We start from the raw sequence: 22,241 nt of genomic DNA on the forward strand, positions 1-22,241 counted from the left end.
AAGAAAAATCTTAAAGCTTGAAGCTTATACTAGTAGCGTTTAGAAAAACTACAAGCTTTTAGTATTTTAAATTACTTAAATAACCTTCCAAAATAAATATATTTACTATTATCTTTTTTAGTTATGTTCATTTTGGTCATTGTGTACATTTTATGAAAAGTTTCAGCTACTTTGCCAAATATCTAAATATATTTAAAAAGTTACAGCTACCAGCTTTAAGTCATCAGCCACCAGCTTCCAGCTAGTTTTGCCAAACATACCCTATATATGCATAATAGCGCAAGCAACAATATTATTGAAATTAGTTAATGTCCCAATGGTATTAAAACTATGTCATTTTACTTGAATATAAACAATTAAATACACTTCTTAAGTTTATTTTCAACACTCATTTTCGGTATATAAGTTAATAGAATCCATAATTTTAGTCACTATTATATGGTTTTCAAATTGATTTTGTTTTCCATTTCCTATTTAATTGGATTTGAAAGAGGTCGGACTATACAACAAAATCCATGACATAAGTTGGAAAATGGAAGTGTAACATACCTAATTGAGTTTTAAGTGTTTCATGAATTCAGAAAGTTATAATCTTCATTACATATGGAATTTTATTTTTAAAATACGTTAAATGCTTTGTAGAAAACATAATTAATGATTTTTGTTTATAGGTGATATGTCATTTTGAATGATAGATCTAAAAAGTTGTACATGTGTTGTCAGCTCTTGTCTGGTATCATGAAAATTTTGTGTGTGTTTCGTCATTTGAAATGACGAAACTAGTTTAAAATGTCCAGGATTCTTCATTTGAAATGGCGTATCTTGTATCATACTCGTCAGACTAGTACATCTTTGATTTTATGTAACGGCTTTTTTCATGTGATCCGCTATTTCAATAGCTTAACAACGACAAAACTTCAATATCATCATATAACCAACACTTGTACAACTTTTATGATCCGTCATTTGATCGAATCATCTAAAAACATTATTTAGTTATTTACACAAGAAGTTTTTAGGCACATTATATTAAAAGCTATATTAATACCTTGTGTGAAACATTATAAAGTTTAACTAACCATATGTGTAGACATGAACACCATAGTTTAGCTCTATATTGGAATAATAGCAACTAAGCTGTTCGCGTATGTATTTTTTCAAACAACGTCTGGAACCAGCTCCAATACCTAAGTGAGACTTTTGTGGGACGTAATGTCATTCATCCATATTGATTTTGACGTTTCATGTTTAACTCACTAAGGAACATGATCAAGTTATTTGGATGTTGTTAGTTGGAACTTGGAATGATAGCAACTCATGCTTTGGCCATATATTTTTTCAACAGTGTTTGAAATTATTCTCAATAACCAAGTGAGTCTTTTTGAAACGGAACATTAATAGTCAATACTGATTTTGACGTTTCAAGTTAACTTACCCAGGAACACCATTAAGTTGTCCTGGCACATTGTTAGTTGGCATGATAGCAACTCAAGGTGTTGGCATACACCCAACAATATTGGAATAATGGCAAGTCAAGTACAACTAAAATAAATACTCCATAATCTTAATTTGATAAGGATGATGAATTGTCAAAGGTCTCGTTGCTAATTCCTGAATTGGCTGAATCTAATAATGGTAAAGCAGGATTTAGTGGATCGATATAATTAAACCAAGAAACTTCAAGGAAATTAAAACCCTACACACTCAAAAGTCTTTTCCTGAAAAAGACAAAACACACAGAAGAAACCTAAAACACACGATTGTAGGTTCGTGAGTTTGAACTTTGAAAATTCTTTTTATCCGTGAGTTTGAACTTTGAAAAGTATGCTTGCTTCGAAGAACAACTGCTTCTAATTATCTCTTGGACCAAGACGATAAGCTTCTAGTCGAACAAACCAAATTACGATTCTTGTTGCTTTGACTTTTGAACTTGATCACAGATTCCTAGAAGATTGATGATGGCAATTTATGTCACGAAATAATTGCAAACAAACAATTGCAATATATAATAATTTTATAGTGGCGGCCGTAATAGGTAAGTATCACAAAAGTCACTGGAATACTTGTGTCAACGGACAATATTCTGTTCCAACAACACTTTTTCTCGATCGAACAAACAAACCGGTCTCTGGCAACTTGAACCCCTTCAATCGAAAACTTTAACAACTTCTATCGGAACCTTAACTACGATAGGTTTCTTGGATTCTTATGCCTTTGATTGGAAACTACTACTACAATCAAAACTTGTCGTTGGTCAGAAACACGAGCCTGGATCATTAGGCTCTGATACCACTTGTTAAACCTTAGACAAGCGAATCAAGAACACCAAACACGATATTACATAAAACGTTTATGCGACTCTTTTCATTAATAAGAAACAAGAACAAATATTTTCTACTCTCTCTGCTTTCTTCTCTACTCTACTAGAAATAAACCTTTTGATGAGTTTATATAACACTCACAATTCTAATCCTACTCAAACTAGGAAACATAACTAAACTAGACTTCTAATTTATTTAATAATAAATAAAAGATAATTATGACACCAAGTTATTCAACTTGGTCCCTGAACTTTGGATCTCCACCAAACCACCCCTTGAGATATTCCGTACCACGCTTATACTTTTCGTATTATCCATTCAGGTCCTTCAAGTTGGTATTGCACCAAGTTTTACAGGCGTTACGCTACCGCTGCAAGCAGACTTAGCACTTGGTGACGAGTGAATTCCATAGAGTTTTTCATTAAACTCTATGGAATTCGCTTGTCACACGAGTAAATTTGTAGGGTCCGCTTGCTAAAATGAACATTTTCAAAAAGGTTTTCTCAAATAAAAATATTTTAGACCAATGAGCAAGGTAATTGTGTAGAGATATGATACGACTATTCAGTTCAAACTATAAAGAAGCTTAAAAGGTTTTTCAATTAATTGATACAACCTTTTGAGAAATGATAGTAGATTGGTTATTTATACCAATCATATGGATTTAATAGGCTGAAAAGACTATTAGTGCAATTATTGATATGTATTGTAGCTTTCCATGATGTGTAAAAACTGAGGTGATATAAACATAATTAAAATGCTAAACTTAATGTGGAGATACATTGTTAAAATATGCATTTTTCAAGATAAATCTCTCCAAATTATAGACAGAAAAGTAACTATCCAGTCATACACAAGCCTGTGTATTTTATCACATATATTAATTAATTTTATATATATGACAAAGAACAACTTTGAGCTAAAGGATTATAAATCAAACCGAAGTTCATAAAGTTACAAACATGAGGGTTTAAACTAGAACCACTAAGGTGGGGCATCAATGTAAGTAATAAACACCTTGAATGTAAGGCATGTAAGTCCGTATTGTGTGGCATGTATGTCCAACGTTCAACCTTAAAGTTTGAAGAGTTTTGAAAAGTTAAATATTAAGAAATTTTCTCTCATTAAAATATATTGACCAAATATCAGGGGGTCAAAGTCAATTTAAGGTGATTTGAAGAAAGCAAAATAAGCCTTGAGAAGAGATACGGAACATTATAGTGTAATAAGTGTTATCAATTTATGTATTATGTAACAAATTGAACCTTAAGTATATCACCAAAGTAATGAAATTCATGCTAAGTAATTACCTGCTGTTAACTTGCCTAATATGTCACAATAATGCTGAGAATGACATATTGAAAGGTTACTTAATCAATATGATCCCATGTTGAGATCTTTTCCTAAAAGAGAAAAGAATTTGAAATGATTAAACTGAAATTTGATCTCATAATGCACCATTTGCTCTTAAACTTAGATCCAAATAAGAAAATTGTTTAAAAGTAAGGTTTAAGTCAAAAAGTGTTGTATTTTTACTCTGAATATGTCTGAATATATATTTTCGAGTAAGCTTAAGTGTTTATTAACATTCGAGTAAACTAAGTTGTTTTATTTTAAATTAAAATCATTCAAACATACTTTATGAATGTTTGATATTACTATGTCTAAATATGCTTTGAATATATGTTTTAAGTAAACTTGTGTGTTTAATTGAAATTTGTCTATTTCAAGCATACTTGATGAATTCTGGTTGTAAATGATATAAATGAATACTATTCGAGTAAGGTTGACTATCTACTTGTTGTTTAGCTCTTTCGAGTAAACCTGATATATCTTCAAGCGTACTTGTTAAAATATTGATTTACTCATGTGTATAATAACTTCCAAAATAAACTTTTAGAAATAGTTGGATGCATGAATCCTAATTACCTATTGATCCAAAAAAAGTATTCCATTGTACTTTACAATTAACATCAATTATGTCAGTTTGAATAACTATGCAAAATCATGTTGTAAATGTAGAGTGGTGGAGGTAATTACAATGTCCAAACAGGAAGAAGGGATGGACTTGTATCTCTTGCCCAAAATACTAGAGTCCTCCCAGCTCCTTCTATATCCGTGGCAAGTGCGATTCAAGCGTTTGCGAACAAAGGACTCACCGCCGCCGACATGATCTATCTTCTTGGTAATGAACAAGTATTCATCAATAGTTATTGCTAGATTGGTAATAGTATAAACGGGTTGGATGAGCTGAATAGCTTGTCAAAATGGGGTTGGGTAGAAACATATTATAAACTAAGACGTGTCAAAATAGGTTGGGACGTCGGTTTGGCTGACTTAAAACTCTTTGTTATCTGGTTTTATGTTATTTAAAACCTAAAAAGTTATATATAACGAAAAAACTATATAATTACAATGAAAAAAAATAAAATTTTCAACAAAAAAGATGTAGAAGGCTGTTAAATGGCTCAATAACTTTTCTTGACTCGTTTGAGATGAAACACATACAATTAATGTTGACTTATTTATATATAAACAGATTAACGTTGTCGCCTTTGTTTGTACATAATATTTTGTTAACATTTATTTTCTATATAGGTGGTCACTCAATCGGAGTCGCTCACTGTTCTTTATTTAAAGATCGTCTTTACAACTTCCAGAACACTGGGAAACCAGACCCGACCATGGACTTAGGCCTACTAATATGGCTTAGATTTACATGTGCTAAAAATGCAACCGTTGATCGCACCGCAAACTTGGATCAAAACCCTTTTAGCTCTTCAATTGTGGACAAATCTTTCTATAGTCAGATTTTGTTGCATAGGGGAGTTCTTCAAATTGATCAAGAATTAGCATTAGACAATTTGAGCAAGAACACGGTTGCAACCATCGCACATTCTTACGATTTTAACACCAAGTTTGGTCAAGCCATGGTTAAGATGGGTGCGATCCAAGTTCTCACAGGGACACAAGGGGAGATTAGGAAGTCATGCCGAGCAATTAACCCTAAGCTAACTTTGACTTCTTTAATTAATTGATTAAAAAAGTATTAATTTGGGTTTATTTCTTAATTTTCTTATGTCATTTTTATTTGAGGGTGTGAAGTGTTGTCAATTTGTTGACACATTCCAAATAATCTATTTATTTTTATTAGGTAAAATGTACTTGTTGCAGTTTTGTTTGTAAGGTTTGAAATTTGACAATGAAGAGTTGTTCTTGATGATTTAATAACATCATATGACATTTTTTTTAAAATCAACAATAAGTATTTTAAATAATTCTTACTTATTAGATACAAATGCAGATTATGTATATAGAAAATGGTTCAAATAAGAATAAGAAGTTTCTAAAAATGGTAAAAACCAACAAAATTTTGACATTTGACATTACAAATGATGGTGAAAGAACAATTCTAGGAAACTATGTCGGTTATAATGATAAAAGAGTAATTCTAGGAAACTATGTCGGTTATTGGTAATTTAAATCTCAACCATTTATTAACATGATTTAATGGCTTAGATTTATTCTTACTCTTCCTAGAATATTATTTCTTTTTATTATAACCCATCCCATATATATATATATATATATATATATATATATATATATATATATAGGGTGCAGTTACTGTACGCTAATGCTTAACGTACGGTATGTACGCGAGATGCTCAAAGGCAAAAAACAAAGGCAAAAACCTAAAACGCTCAGAAAACGTTCACAAAATCTTAAACGCTCATTAAACGCTCAAAAACCGTCTTTGTGAAAAAAAGTGAAAAATTGATCGATTAACCATTCAATACTTTTTTTTTCGGTGAAGTAATGATTGATTGGATATGTATTGACGATTCCGAGATGTTTGGATGTGATTTCATGGATCGATTCGTGAAAAACGAAATTTGCGTACGTATTTGTACGATAAGCATTAGTGTATTGGATCTTATATATATATATAAATATATATATATACACTTCAAACAAATTTACATATATGTATGTTATAAATAGGAATACATTCATATTTAAAAAAAAATTCACAAGAGATAATTTAATATTGAATTTCAACTATTTTCTTATAGTTTAGATGTTTTAAAGTTAAAAAAAATAAATAGTTTATTTCATGTCACATATTCTCGCAATATATAACGTTCTACAAAGATTGGCCCCTTATCGGTAATATATACCGTTCTATAAGTTATATGTATGAACGAAACATGTTCATATATTTTTTCACAAGTGATGAATTAATATTGAATTTGAACTATCATCTTATATTTTAAAATTGAAAAAAAAATGACTAATTAATTTTATGTCACGTGTTCTCGCAATATATAACGTTATCGGCTAGGTTCATTACGATACCGAAACCACACTCAAAAAATGAAGGAAAAAAAAGACCACGGCCGTTGCGGAGACGAGTCAATACAAATCAATTACTAATTAGCTTATTCGAGTTTGGGTCGGGTCGGGTTCGGGTATTTTGAACACCCCTAGTTGTACTAGTTATATTACTGAGGATTTATGCTAAAAGCCCAAGTCCACCTGGCACCTACAATACAAATCAATTACTATAATGATCACAGAAACTCCAGATATCCAACCGTTGCCGCTTGCTCAATTTTTAAACTAAGAAAAAGGTAGCCTTGTCTTGCTAATGAAAGATAGTCAGTTTCCAACTGTTTTTGAATGTTTGTCATATATTAATACCGGTTCCTGTTAACACCAAGTGATATTTCACACAACTTGCTAGGTATGAAGTTTGTTGCTGTTTTTATTATACAAACAGTGTCTACTGTCAATATGCAGGGTATTGTATTGACTTATAATATTAGTCAACAATGTGTTTTCTTATTTTAGGTACATTATTCACATAATCACATTTCACACATAGATTGACACACATAGGTTCTGTGTTACATGTGAGCGTGATGAGAAGGTGTTTGAAACAAGTGTACCCTTACCTTGGTGATATCACGGGTCATGAAATACACATATAGATTAAAATACTTGGGTTATCTTAGTTAGGTAGTTGTGTTTATCGAATTAAGCTCAAAATGAAGAATAATCCGACCAACCTGACCAGACTAACCAAAAACTAAAAACCCATTGTTTAAATCCCCGGTTTTCGCATACAATAACATCAAGTAACAGTTTTCGCATAATAAATCGGTTATTTTAAGAAAACTTGTTGGATTTAATCATTAAATTTCATAGTCTAAGGGATTAGTATAAAATGTTTTATTTATTTAAGTTTACTTGTGGGTCATAGTTTATAATTTTTTTAATTAATTTAAAGTTTGCTTTCTTGTCTACAAAACTTCCATGCGGTAGCTAGCCTCAAAAGTTAACACAACTTTCTTTTTCATTTTTATTTTTATTTTGCTTGTTCTTAACAAGTTGAAGTTGTTTACTCTTGATCAAGGTTTTTGATATCTATTAACACTAACAACCATCTAAAGTCGGTAAAAATATATGTTTTAATTAAAAGATAAGAGAGAAAAAATAATCTAAATGAAATTCAAAAACTAATTAAACCACTCAACTATTCATATAATTTTGCTCTAAAAAATATTTATTTGATGTAGTAAAAAAATTGTTCTAAAAAATAAAAAAAACTTTATCCATTTTATTATTTCAAAAGCAATTTTAAAAATTTGGCTTCACAAAACAGATGGTTGTGAATCATGTAGCTGCTGAAGTGTTGAGTGAATCATATGGATATATCGTTATGCCGGACCGTTTTATCAATATACAACAACAAGATGAAGAAAACGCAAAATCACACCAATAATTATTACATAAAATATTTAAGGTTCAAGAACTTCAAAAAAGAAATAACACAACATCACACCATAAATTATTACATGCTAAACTAAAGGTTCTTAAACTTCAAACATGCAGAATAAGACACAAACACACAGATTAACCTAAAACACATAGATCTATGAAACACAACCTTCAGTGGTGCTTCTTATGCATCTTCTTGTGCAGAAAAGTTGCAAGAATATCCACCATAATAATGAGGATTGCGATCACAAAGCCAACAAATGTACCACATGGAGATTTTCACTGTCCCTTGCGGAAGGCACAGATAAACATGATAAAGGAATCCCAAGAAGAGCCAGTCAAGAGTATCCTTGATCAAGAGCCCATCGGCTAACACGAAGATTGGGTATAGGATAAGGGACGTTGCTGCGGTCATACTGACCCTCCTAAAAATAATAAAAAGTGAAAAAATTAGATGAAGATTAAAGATCAGGTTAATTATATTATAATGAGTTATGAAAGATGAAGATTAAAGATCAGGTTAATTATAATGAGTTATGAAACATTATTTTGATTCACCTCAATTATTTCAATTCGCCTCAACTTTCCAGCAAACTGCGTGCTGGGTGAGTTACCTTCGACATTCATTTTTTGTGTTGTGTTGTGTGAACTAAATTTACGTGTCTGTGAACTGTGAATGGTGTTATATCACCAAGCCTATTAATATAGGGAAGTAAGTGTACTTTCTTGGTAAGTTAGAAAATATTTATGGTTTACCTGATTCGATCGGAGTAAGTGTTATTCAAATTGGACTACCCTCATATGACATTCTTCCATACATGTGATCCTTAACAGAGGTCTGCATGCTATGTCTAATTGTCACTATAACTATCCATTTTTATAAACTATATGTAATGGACCCTACATACAGTCACAAAAATGGATCGAGTTACAGTAACAATTAGCCATAACATGCAGACATCTGTTGAGGATCACATGCATGGAAAAGTGTCACATGAGGATAGTCCAATTTAAATAACAACACTCCCTTCGGTCGGGCCGGGTAAACCATATATCTTTTCTAACTTATCAAGAAAGTACACTTACTTTCATATATTAATAGGCAAGGTGGTATAACACAGTTCACACACACACGTAAATTTAGTTCACACAACACAAAAAAATAATGTCGAAAGTAACTCACCCAGCGGGCAGTTTGCTGGAGAGTTGAGGTGAATCAAAATAGTGCTTCATAACTCACTATAATTAACTTGATTTTTAATCTTCATCTAATTTTTTCACTTTTTATTATTTTTAGGATGGTCAGTATGACCGCAGCAAAGTCCCTTATCCTCTACCCAATCTTCGTGTCAGCCGATGGGCTATTGATCAAGGATACTATTGACTGGCTCTTCTTGGGATCCTTTATCGTGTTTATATGTGCCTTCCTAACTGGTGTATTGAGTTTCTACTTGAAAGTGTCCGCAGGGGATAGTGGAAATCTCCGTGTTGGCTTTGTGATAGCAATCCTCGTGATTATGGTGGATGTTCTGGTGACTTTTCTGAACAAGAGGATGCACAAGAAGCACCACTGAAAGTTGTGTTTGATTGATCTGTGGGTTTTAGGTTCATCTGTTTGTTTGTGTCTTACTCTGCATGTTTGAAGTTCAAGAACCTTTAGTTTCTGAAGGTTTACCATACCAAGAAAACGTGGAAGATAAATTGATTCCAAATATAAAATCCCACGAAAATCATATGAGCAGAATAATGCAGTTCGTATAACCTTAGAAGAGGTTACATGTATAACTATGTAAGAGGTTATTGATATAATGTTCGAGTCGAGATAAATGTCCTAAAAGAGACCATTATATTTTTAGAAGTAAATAATAAAACCCCGGAAGAGGTAAATGCCCCAGAAGAGACTAATGTGATTTTCAAAGTTCTAGAAGAACCACCCGTATTGAATTGATATGAGCTCTCTATAAATTATGTACATAATAGTACAAATGGAACCGAAGTTAAACACGCGTATATACAAATATATGCATATGCTATAGAAATAGAGGTAATCGATGAGAAGATTACGTATCTAAAACTCTGTAAGAGTCTATACACAGAGATGACTGCCAAAAATGGCAAAATGCCTTTAAGGCTAAATAAATTGAATATGACAAGCAAAACGTTTTCAGACCTGTATTCCGAACGCCCATAGACGTCAAACCAGCAGGTTATAAATGGGTGTCTTTATATATATAAAAAGAAACGAAAAGAATGAGAGTTGCGGTGTATGGCACGGCTTGTAACACAATGGTTCTTTTCCCAAATCCCGGTAGTAGGTTATGAGGAAACGTATTCCCTTGTAGTGGATGCGATAACCATCAAATGTTTTAATCGGCCTCGCAATCTCAGAAGGATTTCAGATAAAAGTTATGGGTATTGTCACCGTATGGTTGTATGGAACAGTTGAACATTGCATTTACATGAATATCCTTGTATGGATAAAAATGCATGAAGCATTAAAAACAACACCCCGATTTATGTTTTATGAATCTCAAGATTCTTATATGGTACAAACGACTATGTAGACATCATAATAGAGGGTATAAGTTTGGTGAACAAGTCATATGTATTTATCAAAATTTCACTCTTAAAAGTTCATATAATCGCAGTTTACAGTGATGATGTCCTACATCATCGAGAGACTTTGTCGAACTATTTATGAGAAAATATGAAATAACTTGAGGTAACTAAATTATTTCTCGATCAGTAGTTCAAGTAATGTGTAATTGCATATTTGTTCAAATTACATCTAGAAGATGTTAACATAATTTATACGAGAAAATCTGATTTACTAGGCACACTCATTATTGGTTGATCGCTAGATATACATATGGATCCTTACTGCCCCCAAGAAGAGAGTGAAGACGTACTTGGTCCAAAATTACCATGGTTAAACATCAATGCCCTAATGCATCTATAGATATCACGAGATTGAATATTGTTTTATTAATATATGTGCTAGTGAAATTTGATTATATTCAAACATGTAGCACTCTTTTTCCCTTCACAAAGTTTTGTCCTAAGAGGTTTTCTTAGTAAGGTTTTTAATGAGGCAACATAACTTATCCAGTAGCATCAGTTAATCATATAGGTCCCGAAGTACCGATTTAACATCATCCTGAAGCATGTTGTTTATTATTTTAAATACGCGATGCAAGTCTTTTTCCCTTAGCAATGGTTTTGTCCCACCGGATTTTCCTAGCAAGGTTTTTAACGATGCGTCATCATTAAGCGTACAAAATGGTATGTTAATATCTTTAAGGACTCATAACATGGATTTGTTCCATAAAGAAAATGCAGAGTCCCGTGTTATGTTTATGCAGGATATCCATCAAATTTGCACTGAGCTCGACTTCAAATATGTTCACTTATAAAGGTTAATGATCCAACACTTACAAGTGGTAAGCGGTTTTGACCAAATTATGAAGAACCCAAAGGATATACGAAGACAATATAAATTGCATAGTTTTGATTGGAGACGACTACAACAAAATCAAGTCAAGCAACATCGATAGAAGATTAATATCTATAGACTTAGAGATAATGTTCAATTGAGGGGGAGAAATACACACCCTTTACTCTTTTTCTCTAACTAAGTTTTGTCCCACTGGGTTTTCTTAGTAAGGTTTTAACAAGACAGTTGGTAGCATAACTAATCATGTAGTATTAGTTAATATCTGTCTAGAAGAACTGAGCCGACATTATCCAGTAGTATAATGTTGACAGTGTATAATAATTTATCTGAGCGGTGGTGTTATAAACCATATATACAATACCATACATAACTATATATGACGGTTATATTCTTGTATATATATTCTGATGTACTGAACATTTGGGATTGATCTTATTCAATACTATACAAAGTCTCTCTGAATTCTCTGGTTTATTTTACTAATTAATGTTATGTTACGTGTTCTCGCAATATATTTATAATGTTACATTATAAGGATCCCCTTATCGGTTTTATATTATAAAAAAACAATCCCTTTAAACGACTTTATTTCTTTATTTTTAGTAGCGTATGGAACTATTTCAAATATACTTGAGTTAGTCTTTCTTAAATTAGATATCAACTGTTCATACTGATTTTAACATTTCAGGTTTGACTAACCCAAGAACACTGGTCATCGAGAAGGAAACTCAAGTGGTTCAACCATACTGAGTCGGTTTTCATACCTGAAACCATATAAGATCTCAGGTCTTAACTATAACAATAATCATTTATCATTTTTCTAATGATATTTTCTCTACTTACATAAACTCACAACATATTTTGTATGTAAATCAATTTTGATATCAAATACATTAAATAGTCTTAACAATTTTCATCACCTATCGAGCAAAGCCAGACAGCTGGTCGTTAAATCCCATATATTGTTGCCTTTGGTTCTTGTTAATTCGGTAACTTTGAGGCTTATTTATATATTAATTAGAGTTGTCAACTAAGGGCATGTTTTCCTTTCTTCCTTCCTATTAATACTCCTCAACATATTCATCAAACAAATCCAAACTGAAAAAGACATAACAAACTTATAAATTGTATAGGAAACTATGTCAACACAAGTTATATTTTCGGTTGGTGTCATGTTCGCGTTCGCAGGGCTCGTTCAAGCCAGCGATCCGGACATACTCTTCGACTACATTGTCCCCTCTAACGTGACCGTTGCAGACGGGAATTTCTTCACTTACACCAAATTCCAAACTTTCTTTGACGGTCCAAATTTAACCGAGACTTAATCAATGCTACCCAGCATGGCAGAATTCCCCGCTTTAAATGGTCAAAGCGTTTCACTCTCCCTTTTACGCTAGGCCCTGGTGGGGTCAGTGCACCACACGCACGACCCCACGCCACTGGCCTGTTTTTCGTGTTGGGTGGACGATTTGAGGTCGGATTTGTTGACTCGACTAACAAGTTGTACACTCAAACCCTAGAAACCGGAGATATGTTTATTTTTCCTAAAGGACTTGTTCATTATCAGTATAATGCGGATCGTAAGGAACCCGCGGTGGCTATTGCTGCATTCGGTAGTGCGAGTGCTTCTACGGTTAATTTAAAACGGTAGTGCGAGTGCTTGGACTACATTGTCCCTTCTACGGTAGCGCGGTGGCTATTGCTGCATTATCAGTATAATACGGATTGTATGTTGAAAGTGGATTGATTGTACCATATGCTAAAGTAGGAACTTCGTGTTAATTTAAAACTAAAGTCCACGGAATGAATGAAATTCCAGATTTACTTAATTTGAGAAAGTTATTATTATTATTATTATTATTAGAGGCCAAATATCTTGATATCAAAACATGAAAAACCTAGCAAGCTAGTAACTAGGATCCCAACCAAACAAACAAGAGAAGTCCAATAAACACACAAAAACAAAACAAAGAACGTACAAAACCACAATTACACCAACTCTCCCAATCCGCATTTGACCTTTTGCTTTGATGTTTCACCCAAATAAAGTAAGAAGCATTGATTTCACGAACCACGTCTTATATTGTACTTATCCCTCGCCCTGCGAATATTATATAGCATAAAAATCACTGGAAATTGTTTAGCGTTGAGAAAAGAAAATGGGAAAACATATCGAGCTTGGCGGACAGTGGGTGGTGGTGGTGGTGGCGGATGGTGGTGGTGAACAGTGGGTGTTGGTAGGTGGTGGTGTTTAACTCTTTGCAGACATTAAAAGATCTTACAATAGATGAGCCAAGTTTGTACCAAAAATAGTTCGTGCAGACGTTTTTTTAATGAAACGTTTTTGAAAAAACAAACAATCTGCAAATTACAATGTCTGCACGTGGTATGTGCGGCGCAGACAAAAGAGCATGCACATACTTTTTTAGAAAAACAAACAACATCTACGTGTCGATTGCGAAATAGCTAAGATGTAACCCCAAATTTGGATGCTCAAATGGAATTTGAAGCAATTCAAAAACTTGGAGATCCAACTACAAGAATACAAGTTGTCTTATAAAACATTGTATTAAGACTACTAAAAAAAAACTAGCTTCAAATCACTATGAATATATCATTTTGATATCATACTTGATTGGATTCAACTATGTGTCATGTGTGAGTTCTTTACTATTTCTACTGTTATTATTGTTAATTGACTGTCAATTAACCGTTAAACACGACATCCATATCCCAACAATGCTCAATTGCAATTATTGATAAGTACTATGTTAATGTTCATATTCGTGCCTACTTTTCTTAACGACACAAATTGTGTTAAAGAAAATTAAAACATATGACAAGAAGCTAAAAAAAAAGGAGTGCACTCAGAAATAGTTAACTAGTTTAGTTTAGTAAACAATTGTATTCTTTTTCTAGTAAAATGTTTTCCTTCAACGTTTTCATACCTTTAATTTCTGTTTTCTTTTAATTCTTATTTATTTAACTTATCATAACTGTAGCTCATCTATAACTCTATGCGTGTTTACTAATTAATCATATGGATTGTTTATTTTGGATGGTCTATACTAATTTGTCGATATATCAGGTAACGAATACATCCTCGCCAACACCTTCCTATCTCCATATTATTTTAAACTTATATAATTTTTCGAATAACAAATCGTAACACGTAACACGTGTGTATACTAGTTAAAGTAAATAGTTATATTGTATCCATATAATTTTGAACTTATATAAATTTGTTATGTTAAAGGTATAAAATTCCAAAGGCAATTCCCAGAGCCAGACAACAATGTGTAAATTTACGTAAGACCACTCCCATTAGCAAATCACACATGGTTTGTCTTACTATTTGAAATTAAAAAAAATAAAAATTAAAGAAATGGGTCAAACCGGTTCACCACAACAAACTAATTTGTAAACTCACTCACTGCCACATGTCAATATTTTATTGGACTTCTATTTAATTTGTTTTTTTCTTTTCTTTACACACTAATTAGTTTTATTGCTTTTTATAATAACTTTTAATAACTAAGTTTAAAAAAAATCTAAAAACACAGTCTTGTTCAGTTTATTTTTGTTAAAACACCGGTACATATTTTATTAAAAACAGAGTCTATAAAAATTATATATTTTTTAATACAAAGTAAATATTGACCGACAACAAGAAGCTAAAGTAAAGATGAAAAAACATTTCAATATTCTACGCAATAGAGAAGCTCACATTGCTTTAAAAAACGATTTGGTTGAGCATATATATTTTTTAAATTTTTTATAAATATTTTAAATTAAATATATTATACATTTATTAAAAATTTATTTTTATATTTCTAGTCACTTTCAATAAAAAAAGAGTAATTATAAATTATATTTATTTAATAAAAAATAATTAAGGTAGGGTTACTAATGAGTATGACAAGTTGGATAGGTTGAAGTGAGATAAATTAATTTTATAATAAAAATTGAGTTGAATTAGTTGTGAATTTAGCATGTCCTTTAACCAACAGATGTTAAGTGACAACACCAATGAATCACGGATCGACTTGATTGTAACACAATAATTCAAAAGTGTATACAAAGTGCAAAAAAAATAGAATTTTTTTTAAATAATAATAAAAATAAAGTTTCTAAAAGAGGTAGTTCTGTAAATCAATTAGGGTACCAAAAGTCTTGACTACTTCAACATAGCAAGCCATAGTGGACATTGTAGCTTGAAGGTCTGGCAATATGACTTATTCAAGAAACTCGTTTTTCCATTTTCACTCGGAAACCATCTCTTTCACTAGCCTTGATATAAATACACAGTTTTGAATTCATGCTCATATCACCAACAACAATATGGCTGATCATGAATACGAAGACCGCGTCCCCGACAACGTGCACACCGTCTATCGATTCTACCCAACTGAAGAAGAGCTCGTTTCGTTCTATCTCTCGAACAAGCTCCTAAACCATCGAACACATGATCTCCATCGTGTAATCCCGGTTGTTAATGTTTATGAACACAATCCTAGCCATTTTCCTAGTAAGAATCATATTAATGGCAATTAATATCACATTCTTTTTTGCCATTTTAGGGTTTTTTAAGTCATAGGGTTTAAAATTAAAATAATGAGTGTTATACTATTTAATTTCGTAGCAGCTTTATAGAGGAAATGTTTGTCCTCGTCACACAGTCACATCCTGACACCCTCCACAAACTATACTAATGAGATTTTACTGGTTACGTTTGTTTTTTAATTGTATATATATTGTTTATAATTTTTGTGTGTAGAGTTAGCTGGAGAATTATGCCAAAGGGACACTGAACAATGGTTCTTTTTTGTGCCTAGACAAGAAAGGGAGGCACAAGGAGGAAGACCAAGCCGGACTACGTCACTGGGCTACTGGAAAGCAACAGGTTCCCCGACTTATGTCTACTCGTCGGATAATAAAGTGATCGGGGTGAAGAAGACAATGGTGTTTTACGAAGGGAAGTCGCGCATGGTGAAGAAAACCGAATGGAAGATGAATGAATATAGAGCCATTAAACTAGAGGCGGATGGGACCAATACTTTCCCTGTTCCAAAGGTAACATATATATCTACATGCTCATGATCATTAATATATGTTTTATTAAGTTTCCAATATTTATATATATATATATATATATATATTAAGTATGAACAAATCCAGACTATGAACAACTTAGTTTAATATAAACAAGTTAATTTGTTCATATATATAAGCTTCATTAAGTTTCAAATTTATAAATTAAGTATGAATAAATCCAGACTGTGAACAACTTGAAACGATTTTATTGGTTTAATATCGACGTGCTAATTCGTTCATATAAGTTTAATTAAGTTTCAAATGTATAAGTTAAGTATGAACAAATTCAGACTGTGAACAACTCGTATGGATTTCATTAGTTTATTATTTAACTATAGTTTAAATTTCTACAGTTACGACACGAATGGAGCCTATGCAGGGTGTATGTGGTATCGGGAACCACACGAGCATTCGATAGAAGGCCTTTCGGAATAGGACCAACAACTGAAGCGAGTAGAGGTGCGTCATCATCTTCGGGAAACATCATCACTTCCAAGTGTTCATGTCCTCAAAGCTCATGCCCATATGATCATGAAATGCTTAGTGAAGAATGAAGTACTTGTTCCTCAACATGATATGAATGGCAACATATCTTTTTGGTTAGATACAAAGTAACATTACAATAAATAAATTATACAAGTAACACTTTTGGATTACTAGATTGATAATGAGTTAATGACAAATTGTTGTTAGATAAAAAGTTTGTAAATTTAATATTTGTGGTAGTGCTAACCGTACCATGGTTATACATTATAATATGTGCGCATATATGAATTTATGCTTATAATGATGAAAAATAGAGATGGGCATGTCATGTTTGGATGTGACTTAACTAGAATATATCATGATTATTAAAAAATATAATTTATATACGTCAAACTCAATGAATATTAATTATATACAAGTTTTATTAAGTTATTGTTTTGAATTTACCTTTGTATTTGTCAAAAAAGCTTAACACGTGAGCAAATGTATCTATTGTTGGAACATATATTAATGTTCTTATGGAAGATATAAGTCTATAACGACTTCACTTTTTTAATATATGGTAGAGACACTTTTTGATATATGGTCAACAGTAGAAAGACTTTTTGATATATGGTCAACTATAATTTTAAATTAAGTTATAAAAATAGTTTTAGCAATTCTCATAAGTCATAGTTGATATTAAAAGATATATAGCTGGTGTGTTGATGTCTTTCAGAAAATTTTAATCATAGACGAAATGTTTATGTTTTGTGTTTCTGAAGATGGGAGAAAAGATAAAACTAAAATAAACCGGATTTTTAATTCAAACTTGAGGTTTAAGTTTGAAACTCATTTTATTAACTTCTTTTTCGTTAACACGAAAAAATGCGATAGATCTACGATAAATCTTATCCAGTTAGATACGGTAGATTCAAATGAGATAATGGGATACAAAAAAAGTTAGACATGAGTTAAGCTTATCTCCTTAGAATGAAATGTTAAGTTTCATGAACATCTGAGTTTTGCATTTATGAAATATTGAATATTTGAGATTATGGGTATGTTTGGTTGAGAGCTTTTATGAGCTTTTAGGACCTTCTAAATGAGTTTTTTTTTTTAAAAAAAAAAACACATACTTAATTAAAAGTTTTGTTTGGTTCAATGAGCTTTAAGCTTTTAGGTTAGAAGAAAAATATAGCGTTTAGAAAAAACTATAAACTTTTAGTATTTTAAATTACTTAAAAAATCTTCCAAAATAAATATATTTACTATTATCTTTTTTAGTTATGTTCATTTTGGTCAGTGTGTACATTTTATGAAAAGTTTCAGCTACTCTGCCAAACATCTAAATATATTTTAAAAGCTACAGCTACTAGATCAATCTATCAGCCACCAGCTTCCAGCTAGTTTTGCCAAACATACTCTGTATATGCATAATAGCACAAGCAACAATATTATTGAAATTAGTTAATGTCCCAATGGTATTAAAACTATGTCATTTTACTTGAATACAAACAATTAAATACATTTCATAAGTCTATTTTCAACACTCATTTTCGGTATATAAGTTTAATAGAATCCATTGTTTTAGTCACTATTAGATGGTTTTCAAATTGATTTTGTTTTCCATTTCCTATTTAATTGGATTTGAAAAAGGTCGGACTATACAACAAAATCCATGACATAAGTTGGAAAATGGAGGTGTAAGATATTTAATTGAGTTTTAAGTGTTTAATGAATTCAGAAAGTTATAATGTCTGTAGAAAAGAGAATTAATGATTTTTGTTTATAGGTGATCAGTCATTTTTGAATGATAGATTTAAAAGTTGTACATGTGTTGTCAGCTCTTGTTTGGTATCATGGAAACTTTGTATGTGTTTCGTCATTTGAAATGGCAGAAACTAGTTTGAATAGTCCAGGATTCGTCATTTGAAATAACGTATCTTGTATCATACTCGTCAGACGAGTACAGATTTTATGTAACGACTTTTTTCATGTGATCCGCTGTTTCAATATAACAGATCATAATATATTCAAACTAGTTCTGTCATTTGAAATGGCTTAACAGCGACTAAACTTTAATATCACCATATAACCAACACTTGTACAACTTTTATGATCCGTCATTTGAAATGACGGATCGAATTACCTGGAAACATTATTTAGTTATTTACGCAAGAAGTTTTGAGGCACATTATATTAAAAGCTATATTAATACCTAATACCTTGTGTGAAACATTATAAAGTTTAACTAACCATACGTGAAAAAACAAATTAATATCATGTCAACTATGAAAAATATATAACTATATCATTATCTTATTGATTTTTAAATGATTCAATCTCACACGCTACTTAAAAAAATCCAACATATTGTTGATTATTATTCCATGCCGATTAAGAACAAAAAAAGAGTTAGGCCTTAGAAAATGATGGCATGTGTGCAATTAGTCACATTGTTGTTTGTTGAAGACCTATAGCTATTACTATATCTAGACATGAACATTGAACACCATAGTTTAGCTCTATGTTGGAATTATAGCACCTCAAACGGTTGGCATATATATTTTTTACAGCGTTTGAAATTACTTTCAATATCTGAGTGAGTCTTTCTGTGACAGAATGTTAACTGATCGTACCGATTTTGACGCTTCATATTTAACTCACCCATAAACCCCATCGAGTTGTTTGGACATTGTTAGCTGGAATGATGGCAACTCAAGCTTTGGCGTATATATTTTTTCAACAGTGTTTGTAATTACTTTCAATAACCAAGTGAGTCTGCTTAAGACGGAATGTCAACAGTCCATACTGATTTTGACACCCCAAGTTAACTCATCTAGGAACACCGTTAAGTTGTTGACATGTTGTTAGTTGGAATGATAGCAACTCAAGGTGTTGGCATATATCCAACAATATTGGAATAATGGCAAGTCAAGTACAACTAAAATAAATACTCCATAATCTTAATTTGATAAGGATGATGAATTGTCAAAGGTCTCGTTGCTAATTTCCGAATTGGCTGAATCTAATAATGGTAAAGCAGGATTCAGTGGATCGATATAATTAAACCAAGATACTTCAAGGAAATTAAAACCCTACCGACTCAAAAGTCAAAACCCTACAAATATATATTTTATTATTGAGAATATCTCAGAGAATAGTAACCAAATTTTAAAAGCGTTTCAATTAGTTCACTCATGCATATTTTTCTTAAATTGGGTCACTAAATCTTCAAATCGAGTTTCACCAATTTTTGTGTGCGTCAAGAAAGAAATGGAGGATAAGATGCGGGGGTCGGAATTTGCAATATATATAGTTATATTTAAAACAAATTAAAAAAACGTTAATTATTTTAATATATACTACCTAATACGTTTTGTAAAGCTTATCATAATAGTAATATTAATTATTTTTTTGTAAAACTTTTTTTTTATTTTATCTTTTATGTTTATTATTTATCGTAATAATATTATTTTTATCATTATAAAATATATTGAAAGAAATAATGATATAATATCTTTATAAAAACGATAAAACGATTTGAATATTTTAATCTTATTATATGTTTCCCGGCCGACAAAAATAATCCTTTGAATATATTTTGTTGTGTTCAGGTGTATAAGATTATTGTTACATTATAAAATTATTAAAAAAATGTTAGCTATTTTTAAAAATTATTAAAAAAAACATACTCTAAAGTATTAAAACACTTATAAAACTGTTTTTTTTTCTTTTTAGATAAAAAAATGTTTTTACATAAACAATTTTCTTTATCATTAAAAAAACAAAAAAAAGTTTTAAAATAATAATGATTACAAAAGCTAACAAATTGTAAAGAAAAAACAAAAGGGTTTAAATCATATTAATGCAAAACTTGTGAGATATGGTACGTTTAACATCATCCTTATAATTAGCTCCGTTAATTTGCAAATCGTTGTGTATAACCAAAATATACATGTGAGGAGGGGCTAGGGTAGTATATGTGAATTTTTTGAAATTTCGAGGCTCAGGACAAGTAAAATATTAAAAAATTGGCTCATGCAATCACGTTTTTAGTTATGTGATAAATAATTTGTCAATTTTTATTAATTAGTTGCATTTCTGAAGCCCAATACTAAATAAAACAAAATTAAAAAATAATAAACAAATCACTAAAATGACTAATATAAAACACAAAGAAACGTTTTTTTCTATATAAAAAAACACTCTTAGGAACAATTGAATCCATCGCATCTAGTTCCATGGACTAGCACTTTATTCATCGCATCAAGGAATTATTTTGTAAACTTTTATTTAAAAACAAAATTATATATGTGTGTGTATACAATTATGGGCCTCTCTCGAGACTGGAGTAGGTCACCCTCCCCTTGGGCCGGCCGTCATAAGGGCCTTCTATACACTATTTGAGGTAGTTTTCCGTCCGTAAAAACTTTGAACATGAAGAGATGATCCCAAATAAAATGTTACCATAACCGAAGCTCATAGTTGAATAGCAATATTATCTTGAACATAACAATAATCTTATATAAAGTGAACATATATGAAAAATGTTCTTCACATTTATGCCTTTACAATGTTTGATAAAATCTTTTATGCATGAAGTAGAGTTCGAACATAAATATGATACGCTTCTTTTTTTTACATGAAAATAATACAAGCAAGCCTCGGAGAACAATCCCTAGTTTTTTTTTATACATAAAATCTAACTTTACTCGTAAATTATCACACTATTATAATTACAACGGGGACTTAAATCTTCACCTCTTGAAAAGGCAAAATCTTATCTAACATATGCGTATAGTAAGATGATGTGAGCTTAACACACAATACTCAATGAATCGAACAACACACAACATATTTATCTAAGCATTAATGATAATCAAACTATATATCATTTCGCAATGACAAAATGTAGAACATAGCAAATACTAAGGAATTCTAACATATTATAATTAGGAATTTTATCATTGAGCAGAAACATAATAAACTTATCATATGTGCATAGAGGTTGCTATCTTAGCCTATCTATGTACCTTGTATGAAGTAGGGTGTGAACAAAACATCTTGATCCTAAGATCGATTTATACATCGTTTTCAACCTATGGCCAAAATAATAT

General features: G+C 31.3%; 2 protein-coding genes and 1 pseudogene across 2 annotated transcripts; all 3 read left to right on the top strand.

The window, feature by feature from the left end:
• The first annotated feature begins 2,847 nt into the window (after nt 1-2,847).
• Nucleotides 2,848-5,359, top strand: LOC143549451 (peroxidase 60 pseudogene; annotated as a pseudogene).
• A 7,339-nt stretch (nt 5,360-12,698) lies between these two features.
• On the top strand, nt 12,699-13,210 carry LOC143549452 (putative germin-like protein 9-2). The gene is made up of 2 exons (XM_077040348.1): nt 12,699-12,861; nt 12,957-13,210. The coding sequence occupies exons 1-2, from the start codon at nt 12,699-12,701 to the stop codon at nt 13,208-13,210; spliced, it is 417 nt and encodes a 138-aa protein (XP_076896463.1).
• Nucleotides 13,211-15,795: 2,585 nt separating this feature from the next.
• LOC143549441 (NAC domain-containing protein 90-like) lies at nt 15,796-17,398 on the top strand. The gene is made up of 3 exons (XM_077040339.1): nt 15,796-16,087; nt 16,337-16,632; nt 17,007-17,398. The coding sequence occupies exons 1-3, from the start codon at nt 15,901-15,903 to the stop codon at nt 17,205-17,207; spliced, it is 684 nt and encodes a 227-aa protein (XP_076896454.1). The 5' UTR covers nt 15,796-15,900; the 3' UTR covers nt 17,208-17,398.
• The last annotated feature ends 4,843 nt before the right edge of the window (nt 17,399-22,241 follow it).

Source organism: Bidens hawaiensis, unplaced genomic scaffold, assembly GCF_021521415.1.
Source record: "Bidens hawaiensis isolate Kalapana, Puna unplaced genomic scaffold, B.hawaiensis_p1.1 tig00015564_1, whole genome shotgun sequence".
Taxonomy (NCBI): domain Eukaryota; kingdom Viridiplantae; phylum Streptophyta; class Magnoliopsida; order Asterales; family Asteraceae; genus Bidens; species Bidens hawaiensis.